Source organism: Hippoglossus hippoglossus, chromosome 5 (genome assembly GCF_009819705.1).
Source record: "Hippoglossus hippoglossus isolate fHipHip1 chromosome 5, fHipHip1.pri, whole genome shotgun sequence".
Taxonomy (NCBI): Eukaryota; Metazoa; Chordata; class Actinopteri; order Pleuronectiformes; family Pleuronectidae; genus Hippoglossus; species Hippoglossus hippoglossus.
This window is the reverse complement of record NC_047155.1, coordinates 14758284-14772082: the sequence shown is the minus strand read 5'-3', so window position 1 is coordinate 14772082 and position 13799 is coordinate 14758284. Positions and strand designations below refer to the sequence as shown.

General features: G+C 41.1%; 2 protein-coding genes across 4 annotated transcripts in view; one reads left to right on the top strand and one right to left on the bottom strand.

Moving 5' to 3' along the window:
• Window positions 1–13799, top strand: part of LOC117761837 (olfactory receptor class A-like protein 4) — a 946130-nt gene that overhangs the window by 466920 nt on the left and 465411 nt on the right. The gene's annotated exons all lie outside the window — the stretch shown is intronic.
• On the bottom strand, window positions 39–13706 carry pbrm1 (polybromo 1). Of its 3 annotated transcripts, none has more exons than XM_034585994.1 (29): window positions 13600–13706; window positions 10900–11048; window positions 10673–10770; window positions 10417–10564; window positions 10140–10289; window positions 9552–9668; window positions 9403–9471; window positions 9218–9316; window positions 9050–9135; window positions 8874–8959; window positions 8564–8780; window positions 7686–7827; window positions 7426–7520; window positions 7046–7325; window positions 6557–6662; window positions 5810–6449; window positions 5472–5683; window positions 5173–5358; window positions 4871–5028; window positions 4533–4784; window positions 4298–4443; window positions 3837–3994; window positions 3541–3724; window positions 3116–3317; window positions 2804–3005; window positions 2546–2698; window positions 1447–1484; window positions 1054–1249; window positions 39–452 (listed from the first exon to the last, which is right to left on the bottom strand). In XM_034585994.1, exons 2-29 carry the CDS (start codon window positions 11038–11040, stop codon window positions 289–291), a joined length of 4725 nt encoding a protein of 1574 aa, XP_034441885.1. In that variant the 5' UTR covers window positions 11041–11048; window positions 13600–13706; the 3' UTR covers window positions 39–288. The 3 variants fall into 3 exon arrangements, with proteins under 3 accessions (XP_034441885.1, XP_034441886.1, XP_034441887.1); XM_034585995.1 differs by having other exon boundaries at window positions 41–452; window positions 10999–11048; XM_034585996.1 differs by having other exon boundaries at window positions 41–452; window positions 2630–2698; window positions 10999–11048.

Genomic DNA, 13799 nt, shown 5'->3' with positions numbered 1-13799 from the left:
ATCATACAGCAGATCCAAATAAGTGAACACAACCAAACTGAACTGTTCACATTTTAATCGTGAAAGCATGAAGGCATTCCTCACAGAATGACAGTCTTAACAATCATGTACTTAGAACAGTATATCTGAAATGTAAAACGGAAAGAGCAACAGCTTCAACACAGAAAGCAGCTTACACAAGTACAAACACATTTCTTTAAATGACAATACAAAGTGAACACTTTTAGCGAGCTTTAACCCTCTTCCTGTCTCACAGGTTTGGGGACAGAGGCTCACAGCACGGGCATGCTACAGGTTGTGCGTCTGACGAATGTTCAGGGTGTCTCGCAGCATCAGGTCACGCAGTCGCCAAAGGGCATCTGCCATTGTCTTGTGGGCGCCCTTGCTCTTCAGCCAGTGGGATGGCAGTCTGCTCTCCTGCTCTTTTGTCAGGCGCACGTCTTGTTTTTGAGCTGAAAGTGAGCAAATAAGATAAACTTTGAAATTTCACTTGTTTACAATCAATTAACTTGTAAATAACAACTAGAATGACATGCATACCTCTGCCAAGGCCCCATAGTGCCCTTACATTTAATCAAGCTGTACAAAATTGCATTCACACATAGATGTGACACCTAAAATATTGCCCTTAACATGCTTAATTTTTCAAAATCCAGATCCATTAAATATTCCCTGGAAAAACTTATTCCCTGAGCCATACCTCATTCTTCCACCAAGCCTTTGGGTAATCCATCTAGATTTAACGTGATTTTACTCACAAAACCAACCAACCAACAAACTAAAGGACAGGGGTGAAAACACTACCTCCTCAGCGGAGGTAATGAGTGACATTAATACTGATAGGCTTTAATTAGTGTGTAAAAAAAAAAGAAAATGTCTTGGTGCTTAAGAAGTCCATCAAACACAGATTTAACAAAAGAAAACAAAACAATAAATTGATGCTCAAATGGAGGTGCAACCACAATACTGAAAAAAACGGGACTAACTTGACCGGGAAAAATATACATCTCCAGCAATGTCATCATTTTGTCACTTGCCAAGCACAAAATTAACCTGAGAGGGCTTGGTCCCACTTGCTAATGGTGGAGGATTCTGCAGTAAGGCCCTCGATGTATCTGAGGTACGCCTCCGAGTGGAGCAGCCGCTGAGACTTGGCTGGTGGGGACACAAACACTGGGGTGGACGGTTGCTGGAGTGCAGGTTGGCCTTGTCCTGGATACGGTGGTGGAGCTTGCTGCCCTGAGCCCATCTAATGAAAATAATAAATGTCTTATTATTACCCTGAATCAGGCTGGAGTTTACTTTACGTTTTGAGCACCAGGTTTGCATCGTATGTAACTACTACAGATTTGAAAAACTACAAAATGACTGTAAAACAACTGAAACTGGATTTTCACTTTAACATAATTTGCAAACATTGCTTTCTTGCAGAGCCTAGTAGCTTACCTGGGATCCATGCATGTTTCCATGTCCACCATTGACACCTGTGGCAATATTCAACACCGAGACACAGTCAAAAAGGTGCAGCAGGTCATTTGATACTTGCTTATATTACAAATACAACATTCATATTCAACACTAATCTACATTAGAACAATCAGGAATGCCAATTGTGGATTTATTAATTCAAATATGAGGTCAACTGTTTTCCTCATTGGAGACTGATTTTTTTTTTCAATGACACATAACCAACGGGCCTTTACTTCTAATGACCAGGACTAATAACCAAACACCAGTTGATGCTAAATGCTCTCAACTGAGTAGTCAGCCCCTTTCGGATCTCAGCCTATTGGTTCAGGTATCCCCTCCAGCAAGTCAGATTGGTAGACAGGAAGCAACTGTGTGGCAGGTGGGGTGGCTATGACAGCACTCTTATCAAAGTACGGCATTCCAGGGAACCCAGGCATAACGGGCGGGAGATGTCGGGGAAAGACAGGCCCCCCATGTGATGTGGTAGTGTGCCAGTCAAACTAACCATGCCTTCAACATGGCCCTGCAGGGGCATCATAGCTGACCTATATGCCCCCATCATACATTCTTAAGAAGGGACAGTAGTAAGACAAAACAGCAACATGCATCAGTCAATCATGCATCACTACTACACCACCAGGCAATTTGTTAATATACTGTTTATGCTTTAACTTAATCACCAGATAATTATGATGGAGATGAATGGTAATAAAGGACACACAAAACAATTGGGTGCACGTGCAGAAGAATTAATCATTTTTTTGTTTAAATTCTCAAATGGTTCAGAGCGACCATTCCACTTTATGTTATGCATTCAGATACTGAAACGTGGAGTCTATTATGATGTTAAGGTTAAAGAATAAACAGTAATGACAGCAATCAGGGTTTGATTTTATCAATTGGGTTAAATGATGTCAGAGAAAGTACAAAATTAAACAACAACATTGCGACACAACAAACATGCTGACATGAGTGGGATTAGGAAACTAGAAAAGGTGAATAAATCAAGCAGTATAGCTTCTTATCCAGCCTTCTAGTGTACACTGGGGGTCCATCTGCATCTATGAGGGGTTACCTGACACAAGCGTCATGCTGGTTTTTAGCATCCCCATAGGGGTTGGGGGAGGCACCACCCCCATCAGTGCCCCTACTGGGGTACCTGCTCTAGGGGACGTCTGATGATGGGCCCTGTCACGCTCCTGCTGCTCGGCCACTTTAGCTGCTCGCTCTGCAACACAGGTACCATATTTAAACATTGTAATTTTTACAAAAACTGGATCACGACTTGAATCGATCATTATGTCTGGTAAGAGTTAGTGAAGGTTCGTCTCACCTTCATACTCTGCTTTCTTGGAACTCTCCAGGTTCCTCCACTCTGTTCCAACGAGCCGGCTCAGCTCCCCAAAGGAGAAGTCTGGGTTCCTGGCTTTGATGACCGCTCGCATCTCACTGCTGAACAGGATGTAACCGCTCATGTTGATCTTCCGCTTTGAGCCTTCCTTCTTTGAGAGGCCTTTTATGGATTTTGGCGTAGCCTAAAAAGAAAAACACAGAAGAGCCAGCCATTTAGAAAATGCTACCAGATACCTAATGACTTATCTTAAGGCAGAATTTGAAATCTGTAATGAAATAGTTCCACTCTGACCTGTGGAGGAGTGTAAGGTATGGTATCCATGTCACTAGACAAGGGAGATTGCATCTGAGGAAGAGACCGTTCCCCAAGCTCTCCATCATCATCCCCAAGATCCTCCAGCTCCTCATCAGTCATGTCAGCAAACTTAGCCTCCAGTTCCTCTATTTTCTTGTCCAGCAGAGGTGATGGCTCCTTCTGGGGCACAATGAGCTTTCTGTAGAAGATAATCAAAATTATTATGAACATTCATCAAAGAATCCCCAAATAAATAATTTTAGAGGAGCAGGAAAAATATTCATAGAGCATCACAAAAAAAGAGGGAATTACACCCATCCATCAAAGGAGGACAGATGTGTCTTAAGTGCATGCTTACTTAACAGTCTTTTTCTTTCCATATTCCCTGTGTGACACACAAATTTGATGTACAGGTCTTTCACCTAAAATAGTAGGTTTCATCCTCCACCACCTTCCCAGAGAGTGAAAAGCGCTTGAGTCCCTTGAATTTCTTCATCTGCTTCTCACAGTCAATGTAGCGGCTCTCACAGAGCAGGACGTTCTCTTCTGGCACTTCAGTTGGCCGCATTGACAGGTAGTCTTTGAAGGATGACACTATGCACTTCCCTATGAAACAAAACAATCCAACCCAAATCCATGAACTCCTACAATGACACAGTATTCTGTGAATATCAGTTTCTGGTATTCAGTTCAACCCGATATAATGTGCGGAGGGTACCTATGATGCAAGTCATGGGACAACTCTCCTCCAGGTTGCTGAGGAACACTTCCTTTTTGTAGAACATCTTAGTGGGCTCATGCTCGGTTTCTTCTGGATGAATGAAAATGGGTCCAAAGAAGTAGCCTGCTCCATCGCGCATCCACATTTTCTCAATCCTGTTCAATACATTCATAAAACAGTCCTCAATAGAGATACTTGAAACTAGATAACCTCTAAATTTTTTCCAAACAAATTAACAACACACTAAAATTATAACCTTCCTATGTTTGTGATTGATGAGGAGGTATTTTCATTAGTGTGTTTGACTTAAATAGCATTTATTTAATTAATTATTATTTAATTTAAACAATTTAGCAACATTCATCAAGTCTAACCTGAATGTTTACATCCACTTCAGAGCATAAACAACCATTGTAATACACTGGAAGCACTGTGAAGCATAAAGGCATTAACTCTACCTGCCCACACGGTGGCGCACTAGTCCATGAGATCCAATGTAGACACAGTCTCCCACTTTGAGCCAGAAGTTGTTGTAGCAGAGCTGCTCATAGTACTGACACCCTGGCTCCCCATTGCTCATATCCATTGTAACATCCTCCCTCTCCTGCAGAAACAAAAAGGTTTTACTAACAGTATTGTGCAATTTTGAATGTATTCATTCCATTTATAGAGAAATAACCTACTGACGTATACCTTGTCAACAATACCATCTATCATTTTGCTTTCATCAGCAGTCTCTGGTGGTTTCTCCTCTTGTTTGGTGGCAAACATGGACGCCACACGGACTACAGGGAGGGGTACCTCTCTAGGAACAAACCGAACCGAGCTCAGGGGCATCGTCCACATCTTGATCTTCTTGAAGGACTTGGATTTGGCCGAGTAGCGCGACTCGCAAACATACACATCATCTGTCCTGAAGCCCTCTGGGTGAAGTTTGAAGTACTCCTTAAATGTCACACACCATTAATATTTAATATTCAGCATTCACTCCACACTCCAAACAAACATAGATGGGAAAATCAAGCATTTACCTTCACAAACATGACCACACACTTGCCCAGAATCTTGCTGATGGGAGCTTTGTTGTAAAAGTCGCTCTTAAAGACTTCCTTCTCTAAGAACTTTCTAGTAGCAAGATGAAAGGTTTCGTTTGGCCTGTAGAACCAGCAGCCATACAGCCACTTCTCACCTGTATTTGTCAGAAACGGAAAAGAACCGACTGAATTAGATCTGATTTCAATAAAAAAAGAACATGGATTGAAGACACATGAAAAAACTAATCTGCAGAATATAAAGAATACAGATTCCTTTATGATTCACACGAGGAACTGACCAGTGTCATCTTGCCACAGGCGTTCAATGTAGATGATATGGGGCTGGAGGTTGGGTTCTGCAGGCTCCACATACACATATTCTCCCACATGGTACATACTGTCCTTAAAGCTGCAGTCCTGACTGTATGTGCGCTGCAGGTTGGACTGCCATGATCCGCCAACAGAGTCCTCCCTCTTCTCCGCTTCTAGGAATTCACAACATAGCCAGTGAAACAAGGCCCAAGTTAACGCTGACACAAAGCATGATGGGATAGAATTTCTATGCACTGAGAACTTTAACAAATATTCAACTGCATACCCCTTTTCTCTTCTTCCCTCTTGATTTTGTCCTCCTCGAACTCCTTGGGTAGCATCTCTTTCTTCTCCTTTTCCACATCACTGTGCAGATGTTTGGAGGTGTAGCTGAGAGCAGGAGACATCAAGATCTCTCCATTCTTACACAGCTCATCTCTGATGCGGATTAGGAACTGCTGAAGCTCCACAGCATCTTCAAAGATCTCAGAGTCGGTCCTGTAATGAACAAAATGCGTAACAATAGGTGTACTTTTCCTTTAATGTAATTATTTTGCTTATTAATGCTCCAAGGTGATCCGATGACTGATTTGGTTTTGCACATGATGGTCAACAGTTCCTCACCTATTCAATCGTCTGGCTTTTTCCAACACTTCAAACATGTGATCCTGAAAAACGTCCAACCTCTTGTAACGCCCTCGGTCTACATTCTTCCTGATGATGTCAAAATTGAGTGGTGGCTTCTCAGGGTTGGCAGGATCAAGGGCGGGGATTTCCGCAAGTGAGTCACTGTAGCATCGGCCCTCGTCGTCCTGGTGACTGAGCACAGAAACAAAGAGGCTGCGGATAAGTTCCTGGATGAGTCGGGGCACATCAGGCACGTGGGCGTCGTCTCCACCCTCCAGGTCACGCCTCGTCTCCAACAGCACCCTGTGCAGCATCAGGGCGTCGCGGTAAATCAGAGATTCGGGTTCGTTGTAAGTACAGGCGTTGTTGAACATGAGCACCAAGTCCTCTACCAGCGCGTCCACATCTTGGTACTTATTAGCCAACATGTGGGTCTTGATCTTCTCCATGTCCACAGGTTTCTTGATGGCTATGTAGTAGTCAGGCAGCTCGGCACGAGACGGCAGCCGCAGGAAGATGGTGCTGAGACGACGGCCCCGCTTATCTGTGTAGTTCTTCACAGCCTCATAAAGCTCATTCAGCTTTTGCTGTAAGGGTGTTAGATACTTGGACTTCTTCAAAGTAATACTATTCTTTCCTACAATCAAATAAAATGTAATATGTAAAATAAGCAACCATTATTTGTATTCTCATTTGCTTCGATATGATTCATATGAAGAAAAACTGGGTGACTAAGTGACGTACTTATTTTCAACTTTGGCGACATCATGTCATCGTCATCAGTCGCTGGCCCAAGATCCTTGCGTCTGTCTTTCATAATCTTCTCTAAGATGTCAGCATCATTGTAGACCTTCAACACAACAAAGAGATTTATCATTAGGATATCCTGGTTTTTGTAAAAAACTTTAGGCTACACTTTTTTACTTTAATGGTTTTTTTAGACATGAACTCAGGAGAATGTCCACACTATGGGGTCCGGACTATCTTACAAGAGCTAACTCAGACATTATCCAGAGTTTTTACTCGGGTGCTGGCAGGAAAAACTCCAGAGACTGTCCAGAGAAATTGACTTGGACATTAACGTTATTACATACAGCGTCTCTGGATAATTTCAGGAGAATAATTCAGTGTATGTCTGAAAGCAGCTTTACAATTAATAACAACATTGAGGTTTCCATCTTCAGTCTATCTAATCTACTCAGGAACATTAAGGATTGAAAAACTCAAGCTTACCTGGGAGCCTTCCTCATTGTAGTGCCGTGCATTGCGGAACATCAGCTTCATATCTTCCAGCATTGAATCTTCAGTCATGTACTTATCTGAGCGAATGTTGTGCTCGATGGTCCTGAGGTCCATTGGTTCCAGAATGACCTTGTAGTAGTCGGGGTAGTCCTTTTTCGAGGGCTTGAACATGAAAAGGTCACACAGTCTTCGAGCGGTGCTGGCTTCTCGCGCTTCAGTCACCGCGGCTAAAAGAGTTTTCATCCGGTTTTTCTTTGTATTCTTCTTGTGACTGGAAATGAAATGCAAGTCAGCTGTCACTTTCCTTCACACAACCACGAAAAAGAAATTCACTACTGTGAGTTTAGAAAGTAAAATGTGACAAAGTGCACCTTTTTCTTTTTGTACTACTGGTGTCAGACGTGGCAGAGGAGAGCATGCTGTCTCCATCATCATCATCTCTCTGTAAAAGTTCCTTTCTCTTAATCTAGACAGACAACAAATAACAGGTAGCTCAAATTGTTACAACGCATGTGAAAAATAGCATAAATCTGGCAGAAAATTCACTTGAGAACATGCACACAAAACCAAGAAGTGTACAAATAAAATCGAGCACAGATGCAGAACAGTGACAATGGAAGCTGGGACTGACCTGCTGGATGTGCTGGAGCTTGAGCGCACGCTTGTAGATGGAGGAGTGAGGGACATTGTAACGTTTGGCGTTCTCGAACATGAGCGTCACGTCAGAGTCAATGTGCTCCACGCTCTCATATTCATTGCTCTTCATCTTGTTCCTGTGGGGAGTTACGGGCTCTCACATTTGGGAAGGAGGGCACAGAAATACTGTACTGTACAGTGAATGTGTGTGATGCCGTAGGGGTAGAAAATAAAAAAAGAGAGAATGTTGGTGGAAGAAAAGAAAACGAATCAATGATGAAAACATGAACTAATTCCTCAGATTTCTGCTTGAAAGACACATTTCTAAGATTGTTAATAACCATTTCCACTAAAATATCAATAGTAAAGCACCACAAACTACTCGATGTGACATATTTAATGTTTCTGGTATGGTATGACTTATCTTTGTTATAAATTCACTAATTACACTAATAAAAAGAAGACCTAAAGACGAAATGCTGCATTTGCTTATTAATCCTGAGATTTTTGAGATGTAATCCCAAATAGCAGAGCTATATTCTAAGACAACCTATGCAAAGAAAATCACACACTGGTTGTAAAATATTCTTTTGGAGTTTTTTCTAAATACGGCAACATCTAATCTAAATAGGTGTTAAACCCATGAGTCAATTCAATACTTTCTCAGAGGCTCATTTACTAAATTTGTCTCCGGGGTCTTTCCTTTTTAAATTCCAAAAAGGTCTACAACAAAAAAAGTGTAAAAAATATATGAAAACATATGAATGTTGTTAATAATGCTGTAGTTACTGATACCACACAAATACACAAGAATGTTGTTTAACATGTGACAAATATACACATAGATTCACGTCAGGAATTTTAGTGGCATACTTGATCTGATGGAGACAAATGGGTTGGCTAATCTGGTGGTAGTAGTCCGGGTAGTCCTTCCTGGAGGGCAGCTGCAGGAAGGGCTCAGAGATCAGTTGACCCTGGCTGTTCCTCGCACCTCGCACAGCTTCATACAGCTGGAAGATCGGGTTGCTCATGTCCATGTTCGAGGTCATACTCTCGGCCTCGGACTCCCCCTCGTCATAGTGAACGGACCCTGAGAAATACGGAAAGTAGGACAGAGCTGTCAAATTGTAGCAACGCTTCACTGTACAACGTATTGAAGCCATGTTTGATATTGAGATTGTACCAGAGAGAATGCCTTCCTCATCGCTTTCATACTGCAGAGCCATGGTGATAGCTGAGAGGCGGTCTCCTTGTGCTGTCCTTCTATTCCTGAGGACGAGCGGCAGCATTAAAAAAAAATTATAAATATATATTTTCTTACTTTCTTCCACATTACTGCAAGTGCTTTTTCCTATTTACCTGATGCGAATGCTGGACTTGATTGGTTCTCCATGTTCCATCTCAGACTTCTTTTGTGTAAAAATCTTTTTAATGGTGTTTGCATCCTGGAACATAAGAGAACGTCATATAGGTCTGTGTTTCAAATGCATCCTATGTACTGTAAAATATATTACCTTGCACACTCACCTTAAACACCTGTGACCCAGGCTCATTATAGGTTTTGGCATTTTTCACCAGCAAATCGATGTCTTTAGCCATGACGCTGACACTCCTGTACTGGCCCAACTGACAGCAAATACACTTATTCAACATTTTATCAACAAAATGTTGTAATAAGGGAAAATAATAGATTATAATGTCATTTAACATACCTGAATTTTTTGAGCGATTATTTTCAGATCGATTGGTTCCTTGATGATGGCGTAATAATCTGGGTATTGCTGAATGAAAAAGTGAAACAACACATGAGAACCAAGTCGCCCATTTCACTGATGATGTCATACTGAACGTGTGTTTGTACCATTTTGGAGGGAAGCTTCTGGAACAGCTCGCTGACCAGACGTCCAGTCGGCTCAGTGTAAGACACCACAGTGTCAAGGAGCTGCTCGAGGATCTCTTTCAAACAGGAAGGTGCACTCTGTCATATTTGTTCACATAGGTTAGACAGGGAAGTTACACAGTACAACCCTCAGTCATACACGTGCAAAGTATATACAGACAAAACACTAAAATTTGCATTCAGTGTGGTTTCACTTTATGATAATATCCTTAATAAACTGACAGTATTGTAGAGTGGGAGCCACTTGACCTACATAATGTAAAATAAACAACTTAAACAAAATAACATATGGAAATCATTTGAATTCAATTACAGGAGTTTACAAAACACAAGCGAGATATCAATATACAGGAAGCGTTATTATCATGGTATAAAGTCAGCGTACAATCTTAAGCTTTCATCACACTTTGAATAAACAAATTATTTCTATATTACTATGCAAATTAATGTAGCAAGGTGCACACTGCACACTGCACAGTGATGGATCTTATTTGCAGTAGTACTGAATGAGATCAGAAATCAGAAATCAACCTAATAAATGAGTGTCACCTCGTCCTCGGTGGTGCCTGCAGGGTTGTCTTGTGCATCGTACCCATCATCATCATCGTCATCATAATCTCCTCTCTGAATAAATTCATTCTTGGTCCGCAAGTAGAGGTCCCACAGTTTACAGGCTGCCCTGTACTCAGGACTGTCGGACTACACACAAGCAGGATACAGTATATTTATTAAAGGTGCATATACTGAGTCATGTACAAACACTAAATAGTCTTGTGCTATTTCTTAGACATATACACATGTTCTTACCTTACAATATTTTTTTTACCTTGTAATATCTTTTAGCGTTATTAAACAACAGCTGAAAGTCACTGGTGATTTGTTCAACGTCATCGTACTCCTCCATCTTTAATTTCTGCTGGATTTTCATCATGTCAATCGGCTGAGACACCACATTGTAGTAGTCTGGTTGATTCCTGAAAGAATTTGTGAATTTTCTGTGTTCAATTACTTGACTGATATCAAAGAATTTCCTAAATTTAATTATAAGCACATATCTAATGATCGCCCGTCTCTGCCCTCACCTTCGTTTCGGGGCTCTGATGAACAGCTCACACAACATCCTGCCCTGGTCATCCTTGTAATCTCTGATTGTGTTGTACAGCTCATGACATACAGCAATCTGCAAAGCAAGGAACAGATACTGAAAAATATCCACATCCCTTCCTATGGCGACCACTGAATCAGTCTATGTATAGTTAAGTATAATTCTGACGATTCACAATACAGGAACTCAAATTTGTAAAATTACAGGATCCACAGTTGGTATGTTTGCGGTCCTTCTCCTCTTTCGCCCAATTGAAGACACTAACGCGGCAGTTTGGTTATCGTCAAGATCTCCTCCACTCACACTGCTAGAAGGGGATGTCGCCCGTCTCCTTTTCAAGGCCATGGCGAACCCTAGAAGTAAAGATAAATACCAATAAAGTAACAAGTATCACTACATGGGAAATGCACCAGAGCTTAGATTGATGCTATAAACCGACTATAACAGAGCCTGAAACCATTTATTCTTTGGCTGATGAAACTTACCCGAAACCCGAAATGTGCCTTTCAGACATATCAGTGTTGTTTATGTTTACCAATATCAAAACTTTTATTTCAAACAAACAATGTAGAAAATATAAGCATTTATGTTTAGATTTGAAAGAGAAAATGATGTCTATTTTCTTAATCAAATTTCTATATATGTGGTTGTAGTTCTGTTTTTCGTTAGTTTTTTTTTATTTAAAAAAGGTTTATGGTTAAACTGTAAAGTATCAAACTTAAGTTAAAATTCTTTGTCTAAAGGGTTTGATATCGTAAATTCTTTCCTCCCCAATATCGGTATTGGCATCGGCCCCAAAAATCCATATCAGTTGGGTTCTGATCAAAGTTTTTCAGTGGTGCCATATGCCACACTCTTTCTGAAGAGTGGTTGTTTTCTTTCATGATTCCTCACAGAACCGTGGATCTAATTTTAATATAAAAACCATTTTGATTGTGAAAATGTGACCAAAGAGCAAACATTATAACAACATTTAGATCTGGAAGCACTTCTTTCTCCTCTTGAATGCTTTGCTTAATGTGTCCACTCAGAAGCTGGCTACTGTAAGTACAACCATACTGTATGGACAAATTATATTATTAACTGTTATGTTTGGGATCTTTAAATACTGTGAACTGTGATTGTTGTCTAAATTAATGCCATCACGTTATCGCTCAGTTAGAGTCCTTCCAGAAGGTCTGATGAAATACATGAGGATACCAGCTGAACATGACAGGTCTTACCAGGCAGTGACGATGGATGGACACTGAGTGAGCAGCAAACTGTTACGTGGTTTTGCAGCAGTTATCCTCATGCTGATACTGATACTGTCTTAGGATTATTGCCTTGTTCATTAAACACACTGTATAAATATAAATACACAATGTGTTTAATATCAAAAACATCAAACGTTGACTCTAGGTTCAAAATGATTACTTCTCCTTCTTTATACAACCCGATTATGTCAAATACACCAGACTACTGCAGTGAATAAGAACCGGAATATTTGCTTGAAATGGTAGAAAGATAAATAAATGGGAAAGGCAGCACGTTTTTGTGTCTCGCTACGTCTCGGATGATAACACAAATCACAAATCATACAACTTAGGTTGAACAACATCAATAAATAATTCTCTCAATAAATACAATTGTCAGGGAATGTGTTACGTTGTTGTGTTAGGAGTTGCCATCCCGTCTCTGGAGTTGCGATAAGGTGAAGTCTTGAGTCTGTATCGCATGAGCATAAAGGACATCTTGTCATAACTCATAGTGACGCAGACTGCTATCGGCTCCCTCCCGTTTGGTATCATACTGAAATGCTTCTATTGTACTTTAAGCGTTGTGGTTTGACTGTCAGAATGTGCGTTAGACCAAGAATCTTCTCTGTCAACAGATCCATGTTGTAATAACCTTGTATATTCAAGTAAGGACGACTGAGGCTCATCGAGTTCATTCTTTAATCCACCACAGTGAACACCGAAGAGAAATTCAGCCATCTTCATCATGTGCAGAAGATCTTCATCACATTTATAAAAATATTTTGCTGTTCATCAAGTCTTTGTCATTCTCTGCTCATAAAGAAGAGTCTAAAACTGCAGCCTTCACTCAGGAGCAAAGTCAGTCTTTAAATTTACCAGAAATAATAATTTAACGTGATAAATATTGATATGGACCAATATGTAAATCTTTATCATGATATAAACTAGCCCTAAGAAAAACATCACTTGGATGAAAAGAAAATGGTGCAACTGAATAACCAAATTGTGATGTTTATTTTTATTATTGTGGTAGAAGAAACATCTAAGGACGTTTTACATGAACTTCAAAGTTTACAGATGACATTGTTATTATAATAATTACTATTATTATTATTACTATTATGTCCATTTGAGGGGCCAGAATGGAGGGGGTCAAGAAATTATGAACATTAAGTATTGTTGTGAACTTGAAATCCGGATTAAATATTAAAGTTTAAGACCATTAAATGTGGATTTTGAGAAATTGCTCAGCAGTGGTCCACTCACAGCTTGACGCAGCAGCTGCTTTAATGTAGGTGCTTCACTGTGTACTGCTCAAATCCCTCCCGCTGGCGGTTAACACCTGGACTGGTGTATTTTTCTATCAGCAGTACTGACCTGTCTGTGGGTGTGACTGGCCGCACACAACAGCGGCAGCTAAGCTAACACACAGACCGGCAGCTGTCCACCCACCTGGCCGCCTGTCAGTCGCTCCGAGCGGCCAGGTAGGCAGCGCGGCGCGGCTAACGTTAGCCCCGTTAACCGTTAGCCCCCAGCATCAGTTAGACACAAAGACATCACCGCAGCAGCCGCGAACGTCGCACTTAGCTGCGGCCAAACACAGCGACGACAGCCGGGGGGGGGGGGGGGATCTCGGTGTGACCCGGCGACATGTTTGAGTTCTTACCTTCAGCCCGCACGTTACCAGACCCACCAAATATTTACCATCAACAAAACCGATCACTTATCGATTTTACGCCGAGACACAAGCGTGAAGTCAGCGATGGTTTTAACTACCTGTTCCGCCCGGGCGCCTTCACAATAAAAGCACGCATGATTGTCCATGGAGTTAAAACGCATTTTTTTGATGGTGTAGGGATCATTTCT

What these genes read in the sequence shown, in the direction of transcription:
- pbrm1 (XM_034585994.1), bottom strand. Translation starts at nt 11,040, where the DNA reads ATGGCCTTGAAAAGGAGACGGGCGACATCCCCTTCTAGCAGTGTGAGT. An exon ending in CCTGTGGCAAGATGACACTG is followed by an intron (nt 5,029 to 5,172) that starts GTCAGTTCCTCG and finishes TGACAAATACAG; the next exon opens with GTGAGAAGTGGCTGTATGGC. An exon ending in TACCTTACACTCCTCCACAG is followed by an intron (nt 3,006 to 3,115) that starts GTCAGAGTGGAA and finishes TTTTCTTTTTAG; the next exon opens with GCTACGCCAAAATCCATAAA.